This window comes from Pogoniulus pusillus, chromosome 13 (genome assembly GCF_015220805.1).
Source record: "Pogoniulus pusillus isolate bPogPus1 chromosome 13, bPogPus1.pri, whole genome shotgun sequence".
NCBI lineage: Eukaryota > Metazoa > Chordata > Aves > Piciformes > Lybiidae > Pogoniulus > Pogoniulus pusillus.
Window position 1 is genome coordinate 30,137,406 of NC_087276.1, and position 19,969 is coordinate 30,157,374.

Sequence of the window (19,969 nt, forward strand, 5' to 3'; positions counted from 1 at the left end):
TGGAAGAGCTGTTCCAAGCTCTTCCTGAGCCACGTCCATATGTTAGCAATATTTACCTTTCTTCTACACTCGTCAGATTATCAATTTCTGTCATAACTTCAGCAATTTCAAATTTTAATCTCTGCCAAAAGAAGGAAGGACAGTATGTTAACCTGCATTAGAACAATTCTGACATCATCTGTCATACAGTCATATTAGCAATGAAGTTTTATTTTCTAGTATTTGCTAGTCACCTGTATCATACTGCCTTCTTGAGATACTTGGAGACTTTACCACAACTGAATGACTGTTAAACACCTGGCTCTGAACTCCCACTTTGTGCTCATGCCATAGCATCAGCACTAACTGCAGTAGATTTTTTCACCCAGATTTCTTACTCACTCCTATCCTATACATGAATCTGTTTTTTAATGAGTTCCTGATTACACAAATCAAATGTACACACATGAACAAGCTGCATTTCAGAAATACAGAAGTTACTCTTTCTAAAAGCACACAGGTGATGCATAAATCCTACTCAATATCAGCCAAATCTAAAGTCATTTATATCCTTTTAAAGCAATGATGTGGAATTCACACCTAGATATGCTGTAGTTTAGACATGCAGCCTAAGGATCTTTACAAACAAATCAATTACCTCAATATCATCAATCAGTTCTTTTTTTCTGCGACGAATATTTAGAAGCTCTTCTCTTTCTTCTATGGAGAGGTCATCAGGCACTAGAATAGAGCAAAGTAGTCTTAGAGCATTTGTAAAAGCATCTCACTGCAGAGAACTGAATAAACCTGATTCTGAAAAGTTTACAGGAAACATCAGGGCTGGGAACATTTCCAGGTGAAATAAAACTGAACCCCAAACCTTATCTACTGGAATTCTATTTGATAAAATCTTAAGGTAAGCAAATAAATGGCTATGGACACAAATTATCTTTCAAAAGAAAGCTACACATCCAAAGGGAACTTGTTAGCAAATAACACATGGCAAGATTTGGCTCTGCAGTTTAATTGCTGAATTGAAATCTGATACCATTCAAATTCTTTCAGTTACAGATCAAAATCCTTCATGTAAATGAATTATGATTCAGAAGACATGACTCTCCTTCAGGGAAGAAAGCCAAAGAGAAGTCAAAGCTATACACAAGTCACTAACAAGACGTGTATCCCAGTGTTGATTTCAGAAACCCCCACAATTTTAACACCACCCCTTCACCTGGTTTGTAGAGCAGAGATGCAGGGGAGTACAACACTACCATCACCCTTAACAGCAAATCCCTCCCCTCGGTAAGATACACAAATAAATGCACAGTCAAAATCAGTCCTTAAACACTGTATCACAAACTTAGGGGTTTGTGTAACATCATTTAAGTGAGTCAGGAGTATTAAGACAGTTTTAGGTCTCTCCTTAGCTAATATTCTGTTGCTACTGAAGATGGAAATGTGCTCCTGTAGACAGCTATAGCTGTCACTCCCCCTAGCAGCAGCCCCCCACCCTTTAGCCTCTGCCTGACAGCCAGCAACTGGGAGAAGCTGACCACACAAAATGTTTTCTCTAGCAAGAAACCTCTTTGGACACAGATTACTCTCACTCACTTCTACAACACCAGACATCAACCACAAATATTCACCTCCTCTGCAATGTTCCTGTAATAACAGTTTTAATGCTACCCACTTTCTTGGACGTAGTTCCTTAACTGCAGAACAACTTTTCCTTCTAGCTTAGCAAAATGAACAATAAAAACCATTATCAAGAAATTGAAATGGTTCTGTCCCAACAGCAAAACACGACACCAACGCAGGCACTTGAGATGGCCAAAGCTGCTGCTTTATGTTCCATACACACGTAACATGCAGCAACAGGACCACAAGCAAGGTTCCAGCTTGAGAGGAGGTTTTTAAAGACCCATTTGAAGCACCCTGTTCAAATCTTAATAATGAAATAGATTATTTTCAACATCCCATGGTTAAGCTCCTTTCTTTATAGATTGTAATCATAACATAAAATCCAACAGACCTTGTTAGACATGAAGTAATTACAGCAAATGATCTCATTTAACTACTCCAGATACAAACATGATTCAATTACTTCCAGTTTAGGAAATTACAGTCTCCTCTTGAACAAATACCAGGCTTCAATACATTTAACCTGCTTTTTCCCTTCATCTCCTCAGAAACCCACCCACTCCTAAAAATTCCTGGCACGCAAATACCATCAAATCTAATAAATACATCTGCCTGCATCAGATCTTTGTCTCACATCTGCACTCTAAGATCTTAAGCCACCAAAACTCAGGAGACTTGATGGTTATACAAACACTATGTACACACATACACCCCCACAAATGTTCTGATTAGTTAACTGAGGACTGACAATAAAACAAGAGAAGACTGTTACTCAGTGCTGGCAAACTTTGTATAATCAATCACTTTCTTCACTAGGATGTTCAAGGATCCTTAAGGGACTTGTGCAGTATTACACTGGTAAATGAAAAGATGTTAAAATTCTGCAGTGCCAGTATTTGTAGGGGTTCTCCATTTTTTATCCTTTTGCCACAGCAAGCATTTTGGTACCTCCTGCCTTTGTTGGCAACTGGAAATACTAGATCAGAACCCAAACAGAAAATACCCTTTAAGCATTAAATCTATAACATTCATAGATGGTAGTCGTTTGTTGTTTGGGGTTTTTTCAAGCTGAGTTGTGAAATCTCTGGATTGCATGCTAACACAAACTCCTCCATGAGAGTCTGATGGTATCAATCAACAGTAGAGTACTTTCTTCTTCCTTACATCACCATGCAGTAAAAGCTCCTTGGGACAGGTTTGGAATGCCTAGAGCAAGTGAAATTGCTATTTGGAATCAATGCAAACTGTGACAGTTTTCTCTGTTCAAGCAATCCAGCAAAGAAAAGAAATCAAACACCTCAAACCTCTTCCTACAGCACTCAAAGACTGACTTCTTTCCTCTGATCACAGCCACAGCAGAGAGACAATCCTCACAATATAATTAATGAGGCTGTTAGACAGAAAGGAAATAAACTAAATGGAGTCAGACTACCTCCTGCATTAGGAAATAGCAGATGCAAGACAAGACAAGTCTGCCGGAAAAGTCTGCTCTGCACTTGGAGAGCACTTAGAAGACACAACTTAAGGGAAAACTGCACATTAATGCAACATCCTTAAATAGTGGTATTAGTATCAGAGCCAAAAATTCCAGTATCTGTTGATAAGAAGAACCAGGCACAGCTGAGAAGGGGTTACAGTACTTCTGGGTACAGTCAAGGCTGAGGTTTGGCTCAGAGCAAGCTAAGAGGGGACCAAAACTGGCTGATAAATAACAGGGCATTAAAACATCTTCACAGTCCTAAGCAAACAGTGCAGAGAAATGACAAGTGATGATTTGCCCTGGCAAGACCTCTTCCATAAGCCAGCTTTTTAGTTTCAGCAGCTAGAACATGTGTGGTTTCTCCAACCTTGTGTTCACATAATCCTCATGGAGCACATACTACATATTTGTTCTGTAAGACAAATTTTCTAGCTGTCCTCTCTGAGTCACTTCCAAGATTTTTGTCTTTCACCAATCTAAACACAAAGCAGACAGGATGGGAGGAGTTAGCATGAACACTTAAATATTAAAAAAGACCAAAAGCATTTCAGTGCAGGGAACAAACTACAGCTGCAGTACACTTTCTCCCAGGCAACCAGCAATAGAAGAAGGGGACACAGTCTCAAGTTGAGCCAGGGAAAGTACAGGCTGGATGTTAGGAGGAAGTTCTTCACAGAGAGAGTGATTGGCATTGGATTGGTGGTGGAGGCACCGTCCCTGGAGGTGTTCAAGAAAAGCCTGGATGAGACATTTAGTGCCATGGTCTGGTTGACTGGATAGGGCTGGGTGCTAGGTTGGACTGGCTGATCTTGGAGGTCTCTTCCAACCTGGTTGATTCTATGATTCTTTCATGCTATCTTCTAAGCTTTAACTGAAGAGGATGTTCTAGTGCAAGTCATTTGTGTGAAACACAGAGGGTTTCTCCTTAAAAACCTTCAGCCTTTCAGCTACCAGAGAATGAAATGTTAACATACACACTAACGCTGAATAGCAACAGAATTGCTGAAAGAACAAATTCTACTCTTGGCCAAGCAGCAAGATGAAAACAAAGCACCATGTATGTTGGTACTACTCCCCTTCTGACTGCCAACAGAAAAAAAACAACAAACAGACAAAAAACAACTAAGAATAATGAAAGAAAATTCATATATTCCATCCCAGCCTTCCCACTGTAACTGGTCTAAATGTACTGAAGTGGATTTCCTGTGTTGGAATACACACTTTTAATACAGGTGTGTCTACTCTGCTTTGGCTTTTCTTCTAAACACAAAACCCAGACAAAAAACAAACTGTGTTTGATTTCTGTGGCAAACTCTGTAGCCTGTAGCCTTGTCCTGTCTTGTCCACCCCGTTGTTAAATTGTTGTTAAATGATTTTCCACTACTGAAAACCAAAGTTCAGTACACAAACAAAAGCCTTAGCCCAGAGGTCTGACTTATGAAACATAAAAAGTATTTTTGAGCAAACAGGCACTGAAGAAAGGTCTCTTCCTCACCGAGAAAGAATTGCAACAGATCAGCTTACAAAGGAAGTACCACAAGTTAGTGAAAATAAGGAGCAAATCCTGTAACAGAAGACAGAAATTTAGTCCTTTGCAAGTCCACACCTCTGATACCTTCATCTTGGTAAGATTGCCATCTCTAGAAACATTCAAGGTCAAGTTAGAGAGGACTCATCTACAGACACCTCTGCTCACTGTCGAAGGATCGGACTAGCCGACCTTTAAAGGTTCCTTCCAACCCAAAAGGACTCAGTAATTCTCTTTTTCAGTAGCAAAAATTAAATAATTTCCAGCTCTCAAATGGTATGATATGAACCCAGATCCCCGAGTTTACCTTTTTATTTACAACCTATTACCCTTCTGATCAGCAGTCAAGGTATCAAACGATCTTGCCCCACCACTTCCAACTCAGTTCAGAGTTCAGCCTCAAGCGGGCACAGTGAAACACTGCACAGCCAGCAGAAAGCAAACACCTACCAACAGACAAAATGCTAATCCTGCATCTTCACTCAAGAAGCAGCACAGCTCCCTCACTTACTGTTCAACTGACTTTTTGGTTTCACACAGCCCAGTATTTTTCTTCTTCCATGTCAGCCCCCATCTGCTGGTACTAAGCATTTCCGTTCCAAGCAAAGAACAATTGGATGGAATTTAATTTTGCTGCAACTGAAACATCTTGCAAGTGTAAGGATACTCACACAATGCAAGGCTTTAAACAAACCTATCCTCAATGGTGCACAGAATGGGTAGACATGTTTCTTCTGGTCTTTAAAATAATACACATTCAGCTCTGAGAACAAATCTGATTGTCTCAGGACATTTGCCTCGACGGATATTCTCAGGCTATTTTCTCTCCCCTTTCCCCCTACGTGCTCCTTTTCTCTAAACTTAATTATAGGAACATATTCCAGCTTTCAGACAAGATGTGTAAACAAAGCTGTGACCACTTGTGGCTATTAAAAATTCCATAGAAGTTTTTGTAGGAGGACATCCTCCTGAACACATTTATTTCGCAGCACAAACCCAAACTGTATCTGCACTAAAATCAATCAGTAAAACCTTACTGTATTCATCTTTGCTATTTAGTCACTGCTGAACATGTCCTAGCACAGAGGAGAAATAATCCTGTACACACTATCTTTTCACACACAAAAACCTTACCAACCAGCGGTATGAAGAGTTTAGCATCGAGTCCATGGCTTGCAGAGTTATTTTGAGAGTTTTCAGTCATGAGGGACACTGTGGCCAGAAAGCACATTAGTGTCCAAACCCAGAAAAGAATCTCAAACTCACATCCATCATCCTCATTGTTTAGCTGCTGGAAATCACACCATTACAAGATGTTCCTGAAAATATTTTTCCCTGTAGAATAAGGAAATACTTCACAGGCAAGTTGTAATTTGGCTTATAACATGTGAGGGGGAAACAGCATGGAGATATTCATCTTATTACTACATAAAAACATACTTTCAGCAATTGAGAGAGTTTCCCTCTATTATGACCCACTAGATCTAAGATCACTAAATCTAAGTTGTTGTTTTCTTTACTTCCACTGCAAGGTATGTTTAATTACACCACTGACTCACATTCATTCCCTTTTTTAAGGCCAAAAGCATAAAAAACTGTAAATATGAAACACATTTTTTATTCTATATGGAAAAATACAGCAGGTTAAATAAGTGCACTGCCAAGTGTGAGGTAGTTCCTTGTACAAAATAAGTAGTATTTATTATAATCTGTAACAATTACTCCCAAAAAGTCAGGATTATGTTTTTGTCCTGATCAGAAATAGCCAAGTAGAATTTAAGTAGCATTAACATCCCCAGTCAAGCAGAAAGCTAGGCAGTTCCAAAACACTGCAGAATGAGGTCCAAACAATACTGGATATTAGGAAGAAGTTCTTCACAGAGAGAGTGATTTCCCATTGGAATGGGCTGCCCAGGGAGGTAGTGGAGGCACCATCCCTGGGGGTCTTCAAGAAAAGACTGGATGAGGCACTTAGTGCCATGGTCTAGTTGATTGGTTAGGGCTGGGTGATAGGTTGGACTGGATGATCTTGGAGGTCTCTTCCAACCTGGTTGATTCTATGATTCTATGACTTGGAGGGGGAGAAAAAAAGATTTTTTTCATTTCAACCCATATATTTTACCTGCCACCCAAAAAGCATCAGCTTTCAGCTGCCATACACAGGAAAGTGCTGCCTTACCGTGCTGCCTGCAAATATGCTTCTGCCTATACCATGTAAACCACAGTAGATGTGCTTCTTGAACTTGGTGCAACAGAGTTTGCAGCAAACACTGCAGTATGTGTATGTTTACAAATGAGTGTAGACAACACCAGTAACAACAGCTGCCAAGTGGAAGAAAAGACTACAAAGGCTTTTCATAGCTGCATGTGCTGCTATCTGTTGCCGCTCTTAATGGCGCTGAAGCACAAACAGGTACTTAACAACAGCTTCCAAATCCTCATCTTGCTAGGTAAAAATACCCACTGACAGAACTGGAGAGACACCTACCTGGGTTTTGAATCCTGAATTATTGAGACAGGTATTTGTATTGATTTCAGTCCAGGATGTTATTTTTATCAATGTGAACAGGCAGCACTGAAGGCCACAATCACATTCTGTTTACCTCCTTTACAGCTTATACTCAATAGTGGGTATTATTTCAGCATTTTGATCTATTTCCAGCAGGAAGCCAAGTACTTTGCAACAACACAGAAGAACCTATTCCAAGAAAATAAGGGAAAATCACTTGGGGAGAAAGAAGAAAAACCACACAGGCATCAGGCTCCGAGGAAGAGTTCACATGCAGCAAGTTGGTACTGGCTCCCCCATGTTCCTGCATCACTCTGCCAGTTGTTGCTCCTAGATACACAATCCTGCCTGGACCCTGTTTCTTCTGGGTTTGTCTTTTGCCAGTTTAGCAGGCCAAATGGTTCCACTGAGGATGCCAACACAACAGGCATAGCAGAAAGCCCGGGCAGCAAGGTAGGCACAGGGAACAGCAATGCAGCAACCCCCTTGACATCAGCCAGCCAAAAAAACAGCTAATCTCAGCCTCCAAACCCTACCCTTACAGGCTGTATTCTCTACATCCTAAAAGTAGTTCAACCTGATATTAAAAATTGATAAGTGTGGGTTTCCTTTTAGGGGCATTTTTCTTTTGAAGTTGCTCTACTCTTGCATCAAGATCAGAAGATGCTTCTGGGTCAACTTTTCTTTCTAAAATATGTAAATACAAATTATTGAGTATAAGAAGAAAGCTGAATTTAACTTTGCATTCTAAGTTTCTTACCCAAACACATTAATACTTGCATTAATAATATAAAGTGTTAAAATATGCATGGCCATGCATATTTAAAGGAGTGCAGGGAAAAAATGATGCTCACTAATGCGGAAATGATAGAGGGAGATGCTGCCCACACCACTGTGGTATGCATTTGGAGGAGGGCTAAGGACAGATGAGCACAGATACAGGAAATGCCACCCAAGATAAACAGTACCCTCATTAGCATCACTTACTAATTACTGTTCAGGGAACCCGGTGCAGTGCCATTCTGATTACAGTGGTACAGCTACACACTGTCACTTACACCATCATCTTAACACTACGGTCCTCCTCCCACAGGGAAATCAGTGCCATCAAAGTAAATGTGGGACAAATGCAACAGAGTGCCAAGCACCATAACTAAAAATCCTCAGTCCTGCACTGTCTTGCCTTTTTAGGAACAGTGGTGCATTCCTGTTACCTTTTCTTACTCAGCTTTCAGCCTTTTAACAAAATGACTGCAGTCCAGAATGGGGAAAGGGTGACCAGAATCAGCTTGGTGCAGTAACACTACCAGCATAAATACAGATGCTGCCTTTCCAAAAATAAGTAGTCTCAAGCCTTTTCTTTACACTGAATTAGATCAACAAAATACTGCCAAACAGAATCAGCTTGCTTTGCCCCTGCCCTGCAATCTGTGTGCTGCAAGGCAGAGTCTCACAGCTAAATAATTCTGAGAGAACTCCATAATAATTTTCTCCTTATGGAGCCCCCACAGATGCTGGGATGGTTTGGTAGTTACCTGCCACACCTCTCACCCCCTTATGAAATCACCCAGACTAGACCCAGCCAAGCTCGAAGTTAGGGAATGAAGCTTTATATTCACAGCTCAGCACAAGATACAAGCAGAGAGTTATAATATTTACAGCTAGGGACAGCAATAGACAAGTTAAAGGTAATACGGAAACACAGCAGCCCTCCCAGAAATCAGAGTGCCCAGGAGGGGCTCCCAACCACCCTTCCACCTTCTTTCCACCCCTCTACCTTATTCCAGAGTTTGCTTTACATGTAAGGTGAGGTTGAAGGATTGGCAAGGGGGGTTAGAAAGCAGGGATTAGTTACAGAGAAAGCAGCCCAGGGAGGAAGCACAGGCTCTGATGGAGACACACACACATACTATCTTATCTATGGTTTGCATTCTTGTTTTTATACCTCTCAGCAAGCCTATGAGTGAAGTAGACATCACCACTGTTTCCTTTTCACAGCCTATCATCTAATTCTTCTCACTAAAACATTCCAGTTAGCCTCAAACTAGCACATCTGCAGACCAGGAGGAACAAACAGGTAGGTTACTTAGTGCCACAGCTGAAATCACAGACATTCTTTAATGGTTGCATTTTAGAGCCTGTGCTTACATTGCAGCAAGCATTAACACAAAATTTGCTCTATAAAGAGTAGAGGCCTTCAAATTCTGAATTTCTTTTGTGCACTTTCATAACAAGACCCAAGTCACAGGAAACTTTAGTACCTCAGAGTGAGAGAACCATCCAGCAATAATGCTGAGAGACTCCAAGGTTAACAGCTGACAGCAAATGTATCTTTTAAGTGGGAGTCTTGGGAAAGAAATGTGGGCTCCCTCTAAGCATTATCTTGGAGGTGAAAGGAACAGAACACCATGCCAAGTATGCACAGCATAGCTCAGTGACACATTACAGATATCATGTATTAAACTGAAAGCCTTCCTTCATTACAGTGCAAAGAAAGGGCAGCAGAAGAGCAGTGGATTTTGCACGCCTGCAGTAGGAAGAAAAACCTCTGAAGTTAAGAAGTGTAGGTGCAATGGCTTTTCAGGAGCAAGATCTTCAAGCCATAGAATAGAAGTAGTACGTACCTTTTAACTTGGGGCATTCATGATTTTGGCCAACAGAAAAATGAAGTATTGCTAGACAGAATTACACAAAATTGAGATGGAAAAGGAGTGGACAGGCTCAAGACTTCACAGCCTAGTGCAGGTCACTTCAGATTGAGTCAGGCATACAGGCCACCCTGGCAATAATTAAAAATCACTTTAGTTTCAAACAACTGTAAGGTGACAAAAGTAAGGAAGCTTCAACAAATTTCCACTAAGCCTGCAACAGATTGAGATGATGCTGTACTACATCAATACATTAGCTACCTCAAATCCAGATCAGAAAGCTGGCAAAGATAATTTACCTTTGAGATGCACACCACATTCCCTTTTCATGTAAGATGGGACATGGTCAGCACTGGACTACATCCAGTACATCAACCGTCACTGAAGTTTCTCTCCTCTAAGGGAGTGAAAGTGGCCCTGCACATGCTCTTCAGCTCACCAGCAGGAAGTGTCATCAGCACGGACTGTCAATAGAGAACAGTTTGACGATGTGAAAGCCCACATAGGCTGGAAAGCTGTGCAGTTTGAACTACTGCTGCCACTGACCAGGATTTAGTTCTGTGTTCACTTTCGAGGGGTTGGGGTAATTCCTAGAACCTCTGTGGAGTCTTAGGCAACGCTTAAACTACTGACAGAACAGCAAATCCTCCTCTCCTGATTCCTTCTCCCAGGACACTCTTTTTTTCTCTCCTAGCAGTCCCAAGAAGAACCTATGGATGAAAAGGAAATCAGGAATATTTCATCTCCCACTGGTATACAGCTCCCAGTAGTCCTTGTGAAAAACTGGACTAACCACAAATGTCCTGCTGCCAGTCTAGATTGCTTTCGGCTCCAGGATCCAAGCATCTTGGACCAAGAATGGGACAATTTCTTCTGAAGGCAGAGATCATTTCATCATCTCTTGGGCGAGAAAGAGGCAAACAAGAACACACTGATCCCTTCAGCTTTTGAAATGTTATGAGAAGGGAGGAAAAAATAGGAAAAGAAAAAAATAATTGTAGCAATATGCTTCAGCTGTGTCCTTACACAATCAGTGCTACCCACAGCGCCGCCAGTTACTGGGAAGGGGAAATAGTTGGCTGGCACACACCTACATTTTTTCCTAGGATAGACCTTGGAAAAAAGACTCAAAGAGCAAACACATCAGAGTAGGAGCAGACATTCCTGTCAGATCCATTTTGAGTAACAGCATGGAAAACTGACAGGAATGTCGCTGAGCAGCTGCAGGGGGATCCTGGAGCCCAGGCCCCGTGTCTGCCTGCCAGCAATACCCTTGAATCCTGCTCAAGATTCAGGCACAGCTCATCAGAGCTACCATGTTTCCAACAAGACAATCGGGGCTCAGGAAGCCTTTGTCACAAGTTTCCAGTAACATCTACTCTTGGCAATAAGAAAGGTGCTCACTGTACTTCAGTCACTAGCAGACAGCATTAGCCAGTTACTTAGCTGGCTGTCTCTAAAGCACAAAAATCCGGTTTCCAGAAAGAAAGGCAAAGTTCATCTCTCCCCTTCCCCCTCCCTTCATAATACAGCTCTGGAATTAGATTTCAGAAGCAGTATTTATTGCAGAAGCTTTCTATGTATTCACTTTCCAAGATCAGTTGCACACTGAAGGAGATGAAGCAACTGCCAGATTTGAACACAATCTCCATTCACTGAAGAGTCTCCGAAAGCAACCATATAGGACTGCTCACCTATCAAATAACTGCTCAAGCAGCATTTACCTTTGCCCAAGACAAATGTCTTAGACATTCCTGCAGTCTACTCAAAAAAAATTAATCCAGCTACCTGCTATGGAAAGCACTGAGCCACAGTACTTGCAGTGAACCACTCTGTGGGCAACGCAGTGTTGTGCTTCTTGGCCATCTTAGCTTGAATTGCTCCACCTCCTTGCTACTGAATCAGCAGGCTCACTGGCCACATGCTCTGTAGCCTAAGAGGGCACTAGGAGAAGTCAGGAATGTATTCAGATTTATTAGTGAAGGAATAGTAAGGCTTAGTTTAAGACTATAAAGCAGTTCAGGTTCCACAGAAAAGAGTACATTTAGCCTTTGTGAATTGTTGGTTGCCATCACACCATGAAACAATTAGCTTGACAGCTCACTAATCCAGACATAAAAGGGTTTTTTATCCAGCCCACTGATAAGTTTGCTCTTACAGTAAGGTCAAACCCCTGCTCTCCCATTCTTTGCTTGGCAAAAAAACCTCAGCAGTTCATACCACATCTGGCTCACTGCCCTCCCAAAACAGAGCACATTTGGCATATGTCTGAATCCTTCTAAGTGCAGACACAAGTTCTAGGTTACAAAAAGAAAGATTTTTTTCATACTCCAAGCATACCTTCTAGCATTCCGAGCAAAAACTCATTTAAAGAAATAAACTTCTCCTATTTAATCTCTCCCTCAGTTTCAGCCAGATCTGCCAAAATACTACACTGCCCTTTCTAAGCTGTTTTCTCTGCCTGACACTGGCAAAAATCACTACATTCCTTCCAGAGATCAGTGAAAAATAATCTGAATATATAATCTTTTGTACTTTGTTTTCAAATAATTTAAAAACCTTTTCTCAACTAAGTACTTTAAAAAATTATAATATTCTTACAACTTCAAAGCTGGAAGCAATTTAGCTTTATTACTCTCAACATCTCTGATTTACAGCACATAAAATTCAGCATTTTCCCTGAAAGTGAATAAAGATTTAAAATCTTCAAGCAACTAACAGGCATTCAACCCTCAACCTCTTTTTAAATCCACCAGCTCCTGCTGCTCCTATTAATAAACATTCTTTCTCAGATTCCCACTTCATCCTGCCATGCTCAAATAGGAAACAGTTTCGTTGAATGGGAAACAATTGAGTGGGACCAAATGCTTTAGTTCTGCTGCCCCTGAACATGACACAAAAGGCAGAAATCAGAGATACCACTTCCTACATGTAGACAACCTAGAGCAAGTTATCAATTCTTTACCTCCAGACACCAGCTTCATGGACAGTGTGGTTAGATGTAGCACATTTCTAGAGGAGGAGTCTGCTCTTAGGAGCAGAGCTTTCATTATACAAAGGCATACTTTATAAACGACTGAAAAAGATCTGTCTCACATTAATATACTTGCAATCCTTCTGCACTTGCCTCAGGGCAAGCAGAAATACCAAGTTTTAACTTCTGTTACATGCAGTGAGAAAACTTGTTAATGCAGTTCAGAGATTCTTTCCTATTTCACAAGCACAGACGATGCAGCCATGAATACAAAACACCCAGAGGATACCACTCACAGATAAGCTCTTTGCTGTCACATTTCTTGATCACTGAGAAAGTTGCCTGGTAATAAAAGTGGTTAAGCATAGATTTGCGTCATCCACAACCACCTAATCCTGACAGCATACATGTAGACAGGCAACAGCCTACAGCCTTGAGCTCTGTGGTAACAGGTTGGACTTGATGATCTATGAGGTCTCTTCCAACCTTGGTGACACTGTGAAAATCATACAAAAAATAGTTCTTAAAGATTATTCAGTTATAAGATTTGTCCTCCCATCTCTTCAATGTGTTTATAAATTAGACCTTAAAACATTGCTGAAGTGTTTCAAACTCCACGAGAACACCTGCACTGAAGCTGCAGGCATTCAGCCAGTGTCTCTCTAAATGTCCAGAAGCTAGTTTTGATCCCTTAAATAAAAAAGGTCACCAAAAATCAAGTTAGACAAGTAATTTTTAATCAGGCTGTTAGATTTCATTAGAGCTCACAGCAAGCATTTTATCATGAAAGCTCATGACTTAAACAAATAGAAGCATTTCTTTTTTCTCTTTCCTGAATTCTTCCACAGCTCTACCATAAGAAAAAAAAAAGCACATGCCAAAGTATCTCAAAGTATCATAGAATATCAGAGGCTGGAAGGGACCTCAAACGATCATCTGGTCCAGCCCCCAATATATATAGCATAGTGTATATATATAGTGTAATTCTGAACTACCAATGAAAGACAAACCAACATTATCCTAGCTAAGAACCTTATGAAAATAAAAATATTTAAAATTTCCCATGTTAAGTGTCAGGTTGGCCACCAGAAATATTTTCTGTGGATGTAATGATGATGTACAAGCCTTCAGCAAACCCTGCAGCACGCAACGCCGCATGGCATACGTGATGTGCTTGTGCTAAACGGATGATGTAGTTTCCATGAGAAAGAGTAGCAATGGAAAATGACAACTTATACAGACCCACAGAATATAATCATGACATTGTTCATCAAGGCCTGCCACCTCTCTATCCCAGAAAGTCTCTAGAGGAAGCCAGATATAGCAGAGAAGCTGATGAACTCCCAGCTGCAAGGAGGTGGGAGGGAAAGGAAGCAGTTGAATAGATTTATTGTATGCACATATTCCATGTTGAAACCCTCTATCTACTGTAACATAAATTTTTTGGAGTCATTTGACTGTTCACAATTCAAACAGGAAATGCTATCAGGCTAACATGTGTTTGTTCAGCAGGAAACCTCTTCAAAACGTAAAATGGGGTAGTGAAAAGCTAAAACTTTGCTAGAATTGTCATGCTACTATTTCTCAAATCTGAAAAGGACCTTTTGATGTTATCTTGTCACATCGGAGAATAATCTATAAGACCATCTGAGTCCCAAATCCAATGCAGTCACAGTTGAAATGCTGTGCTCACTCTCTCCAAGATAAAAGATATGATCATACTACTTTCTTCAACGTAGCTGGCAGATTTTATTCTCAAGTCACCATTTTTTTCTGAAATTGCCTTAAAATAGCTGATGGATACAGATAAAGCAAACCTGTAAGCAAAGTTCCTTATACTAGTTGCTCCATTTTAATGGTCTGTGACATGGACAGAGTCTACATGCAACCCACTTCTCCAAGTGCACTGTAAGCTGACCTGCACCTCAAGAAAATTATTGAGCTGAGAGATTCTTTTAGGCTCTTCACAATTCAAATAAACATCACAACCTTTAACAACTTGAAGAATTCTGACTACCAGTTATTCAAAACTTTAAAAAATAAAGTATTGCTGCTCATGGAGCTACTACTATGGGAAGAAAAAAAGACTGGGTGAGGCACTTAGTGCCATGGTCTAGCTGATTGGATAGGGCTGGGTGCTAGGTTGGACTGGATGAGCTTGCAGCTCTCTTCCAATCTGGCTGATTCTATGAAAAAGAATCAGCAGAGAGCACAAATTCTTTGTCTGGTATTTATTTCCATAGTTGTATTAAAAAGAAAATAAGAGAGCAAATACAAGAGTGTTTGGGAGAGGCAACAACATGACCAAAGCCCAAACACAGGTACACAACATATATCACTCAATGCAGCAATAGAGCAAAATCAGCATCACCATTTGCTTAATTAAATTGAAGAAGAAAAACTCCTTAATTTAAAAACCAAAATGAAGCAGATTTGGTTGCAGATTTACAAAACACTTTGACAGTGACTTCTTTCAGACACCATATAAACAGCATCAACTGTTTTTAATCACCCATGCATAGACTGCAGCAGTCCTGCCACTAAAACAAAACCTCTTCATTTTTCTATCTGCTACTGGTGCCATGTTCAAGAATTCCCCAAACGCTTCCACTTTCCCGTGCTATATGGAAATCACAGGCATTTCTGCAGTGCAGCTGATTTGTGATACAAGTGTTCTGCCTGCAAAGCAGCTTTCTGGCCACTTTGAAGTCACAGATGAGCTCCTACTAGCTCAGGAAGGAAAATGAAATTGTTGTTGCTGTTATGTTCTAGCAGTGTGAGGCAAAAGGCCAGGCTGCCCAGCAGCCAGCACACCAACCACCAACCCTTCTCAGTTCATCCTTTTTTCATCTTCTCCCTCCTCCATTAAAAAATTAGTATCACCAACCAGTTAAGGTGGCTGGAAAGGAATGCACAAACACTGTCCGTGTTTATATATGTGGCACAACCAACTTGCTAGAGGGCAGGGATCCATCCAGAGGGACCTGGAGAGACTGCGGAGGTGAGTCCAGGCCAACCTCATGGCATTCAACAAGGCCAAGTGTAAGGTCCTGCACCTGAGTCGGCGCAATCCCAAGCACAGGGTGGGGAATGGCTGAGAGTAACCCTGAGGAAAAGGACCTGGGGGTGTGGGGTGCTGAAAAGCTCAACAGGAGCCTGCAGTGTGAGTGCAGCCCAGACACAACCCTGCGCTGGGTTGCAGCAAGAGCAGTGTGGGCAGCAGGGCAAGGGAGGGGATTCTGCCCCTTGGCTCTGCTCTCCTCACAACCCACCTGCAGTCCTGGGTGCAGTTCTGGAGCCCCCAGCACAAGCAGGACATGGAACTGTTGGAGCCAGTCCAGAGAAAGGGCATGAAGATAATCAGAGGGCTGCAGCAGCTCTGCTATGAGTACAGGCTACAAGAGCTGGGGCTCTGCAGCCTGGAGAAGAGAAGGCTTCAAGGGGACCTTATAGTAGCCTCCCAGTATCTGAAGGGGGCTACAGGAAGGCTGGGAAGGGACTGTTGACAAGGTCTTGTAATGACAGGACAAGGGGTAATGGGTTTAAACTGGAAAAGGGGAGATTCAAACTAGATGTTAGGAAAGGGATCTTTGCAGTGAGGGTGGTGAGACGCCCGAAAAGTTTGCCCAGGGAGGTTGTGGCTGCTCCCTCCCTGGAGGTGTTCAAGGCCAGGCTGGATGAGGCCTTGAGCGACCTGTTCAAGTGGGAGGTGTCCCTGCCTATGGCAGGGGGCTGGAACTGGATGAGCTTTGAGGTCTCTTCCAACGTAAACCATTCTCTGATTATGCTTGAGACAGTAGTTCTGTTTTAAAACTCCTTTCACTGTCACTAGTAATGGAAACAACTTGCAGTATTTCAAGCTAGCTCTTTCAGGCAATTAGGGCTTCCAATTGTATAATATTGTTACCAAACTTATTAAATTAGACTAGCATAATGACAAACTGACTGAGGAACAACATACAGAGGAGAAGAATTCTGAAATTCAGGTAGCCATTTGATGGATTCCACAGGCAAAGTTTGGAGAGAAGGTTTGGGAAGGAAGCAGAAACCTGAACATTTTTATTTCTACACTAGAATCACTGCAACTAACAAGCAGGATGACAGGCTAGTTACAAAGAAACCTGAGCAATACAAGCTTTTTAACAAGGAGAGAAAAATAACCAAAGCAAAACACACCCCAACATAACCAAAACCCTCCTGTGATGGCTTGAGAGTTGCCCACACAAACACAATGAAACCACCCAGACTAGACTCAGCCATCTGGAAGTTAAGGAATGAAGCTTTATATTCACAGCTCAGCACAAGATACAAGCAGAGAGTTACAATGTATTACAAATATTTACAGCTATATGCAGAAATATACAAGTTAAAAGTAATACAGAAACACAATGCCCATCCCAGAAATCAGATTCCCCAGGAGGGGCTCCCAACCACCCTTCCACCTTATCCCAGAGTCTGCCTTATGTGCAAGGTGAGTTGGAGGATCGGCAAGGGGGGTTAGAAGCAGAAGGATTAGTTGGGTTAGATAGATCCAAGCAGAACAGCAGAAGTCCAGGGAGAAAACACAGGCAGCAACTCCAACAGACAGAGACTGTCTCATTTGTGTTTGTGTCCTTGTTTTTATACCTCTCAGCAAGCCTATGAGTGAAGTAGACATCACCCCTGTTTCCTTTTCACAGCCTATAATCTAATTTCCCTTATTAAAACATTCCAGTTAGCCTCAAACCAGCACACCAAACAGAAAAGCCCTGTTTTGAAAGAAAAAAGGATGCATTACGTTGATTATCATCAAGCATTTCCATCATTCCATATACCTGCGAGCTTCACTTTTTTGTTTAACTCTGACTCTAATGATGCCTTGGATTGAAAGCACCAAATGTACCAAGGGTGAACTAAACTCTGCAGAAAGAGCCTAGGCTGCTCCCCTCCCTACATATTTAAGCTCTGTAAAACAAAAACTAGCAATACACAGCACAATTAAGTTAGTAAAATCAAAACTGCTTGATTTAGGAGGGACATTGAGATGCTTGAGCGTGTCCAGAGAAGGGCGACGAGGCTGGGGAGAGGCCTTGAGCACAGCCCTATGAGGAGAGGCTGAGGGAGCTGGGATTGGTTAGCCTGGAGAAGAGGAGGCTCAGGGGTGACCTTATTGCTGTCTACAGCTACCTGGGGGGAGGTTGTAGCCAGGAGGAGGTTGCTCTCTTCTCTCAGGTGGCCAGCACCAGAACAAGAGGACACAGCCTCAAGCTACACCAGGGGAAATTTAGGCTTGAGGTGAGGAGAAAGTTCTGCACTGAGAGAGTCATTGGACACTGGAATGGGCTGCCCAGGGAGGTGGTGGAGTCGCCGTCCCTGGAGCTGTTCAAGGCAGGATTGGACGTGGCACTTGGTGCCATGGTCTGGCCTTGAGCTCTGTGGTAAAGGGTTGGACTTGATGATCTATGAGGTCTCTTCCAGCCTTGGTGATACTGAGATATATTCTGTGTTGTAGCATTACATATTGTACCAACACTTCAGAGAGTGAAGAAATTTAACTGAATCCTTGTATTATGAATGAGAAACTGCTATCTTCTTCCATAAGTAATCTAGGAGAACTGGTTGGAGTGTGAAGGTGGCTGTTAACTTCACTTCTGTTTAAAAAATAAACCAAGAGCTCATAGATGACTTAAAGTCTACACCAAAATCTGAAGGCGTTTAAGTATTTCAGGCTGGGATTTATGGCAGAGTTCTGAAATGGATCCTCCTAGTTCCTGTTGCTTTTACTGGAATATTTTTATAGAGAGTCACTTTTTTCCCACCCTACCCTTTTCCTTTGCTGAATTTCCACACAATAACTTAGATTTGACCATCACCGGACATCTGAACAACAATAAAAAAGTTACAGCTGGATCCTGTATTAGTCCCAGCTGCACAGGATCTTTGGCTGCCTTCAGAAAACAAGAGGGCCAATAGGAAAACAGTAGAAGTTCTTTTAGCAGTTTACCTTTGAATAAATTGGTTTTCCATATGCTACTACAACAAACTACTTCAGTGCTCAATGCAAACTGAAGTTATTCTTCATTCTTCTCATCCCTTTCATTAAAAAAAATAAATGTAAGAAAATTCCTTGTCCAAAAACCTTTACTACAAAATGCCAGAAAATAATCATCTCCAGATGGTCTTTCAAGTCTAACATACCACAATGGGTCTATCTGCCAAGTCCACCCACCCACAGGCTCCATAAACTGCAGAGTATTATTTGGATTACCAATGTCACCCAACCTTTCCTCTTCCTAACATGGTTCTTTCACAGGCTTACAAAGCAGGTAGAAGAGACAAAAAGGAAAGCAAGCTCTCAGCAAAATATAAAGAGTAACATAATGTATAATCTCTTTACTTTGGACATCAGTAGATTCACAGCAGGAGGATTTAAACTTTACAAACTAGCTGGTCTTCTCTTCTTAAATATCACCTAATCTTTGAAAACATTCATGTGATACTACATCATTCATTGGTACAAGACCAAGACTAAATACTGCAGTCTTTCCAACTTATACTGCATAAAATGAGAGTGAGGAGCGCTACATGTATTTTGATTTTGATTTTTTTTAAGTCACTGGGGGTGGGGAAGCTTCCTCTCAGATATTTAAAAAGTTACTATATTTAATGCACAAAAATCCACTTTCCCTAGCCAAAAAAATAATCACCTCCATATGCTTCATTTATCTGTCCTTGCAAAAACATCTACAGCAAACTGAAATGTCACACGCTGCCTACAAAGGTTGACCTTATGTAATTCATAGAAGCTTGGCTTAAGACCCAGTCTGGAGCCCAGGCAACAGAAGTAACCAGCAACACCTACATGAACAGAACTAGTCACAAATCTGAAACCTTTTCATCTCTCCACTCTGGGGCTCCAAATGTTTTTATAGGCAACAGCCATTTCTCTAAACTTTGCCCCTGACAGACCTTGCCGATCAGTTTCTGCTTTGGACACAGTTTCTATACAAACTGCAATTCAGGAACAGCAGCACAAATGACAAGAGATGGTGGGAAAGCAAGCATGGATATTCTTGTCCCCAGATGAATACTAGGTGCTGCTTTAAAATGTTGCAAGTACCTGATACGGTGATTTGAATAACTGAAAGGGTGTTACAGTAGATCAAAAGTGACTTGCAGAAGAGCAAGTTAAATAATAACAAAGCTCTATAAAATAAAAGATATTTTCGAG

General features: G+C 41.4%; 1 protein-coding gene across 2 annotated transcripts in view; it reads right to left on the reverse strand.

The window, feature by feature from the left end:
* Positions 1-19,969, reverse strand: part of CYTH3 (cytohesin 3) — a 53,008-nt gene that overhangs the window by 23,156 nt on the left and 9,883 nt on the right. For both annotated transcript variants that reach the window (XM_064153770.1, XM_064153771.1), the window contains exons 2-3: positions 638-720; positions 57-121 (exon numbers count right to left, since the gene is read on the reverse strand). In XM_064153770.1, the coding sequence (XP_064009840.1) occupies positions 57-121; positions 638-720 (148 nt within the window). The remainder of the gene's footprint in view (positions 1-56; positions 122-637; positions 721-19,969) is intronic.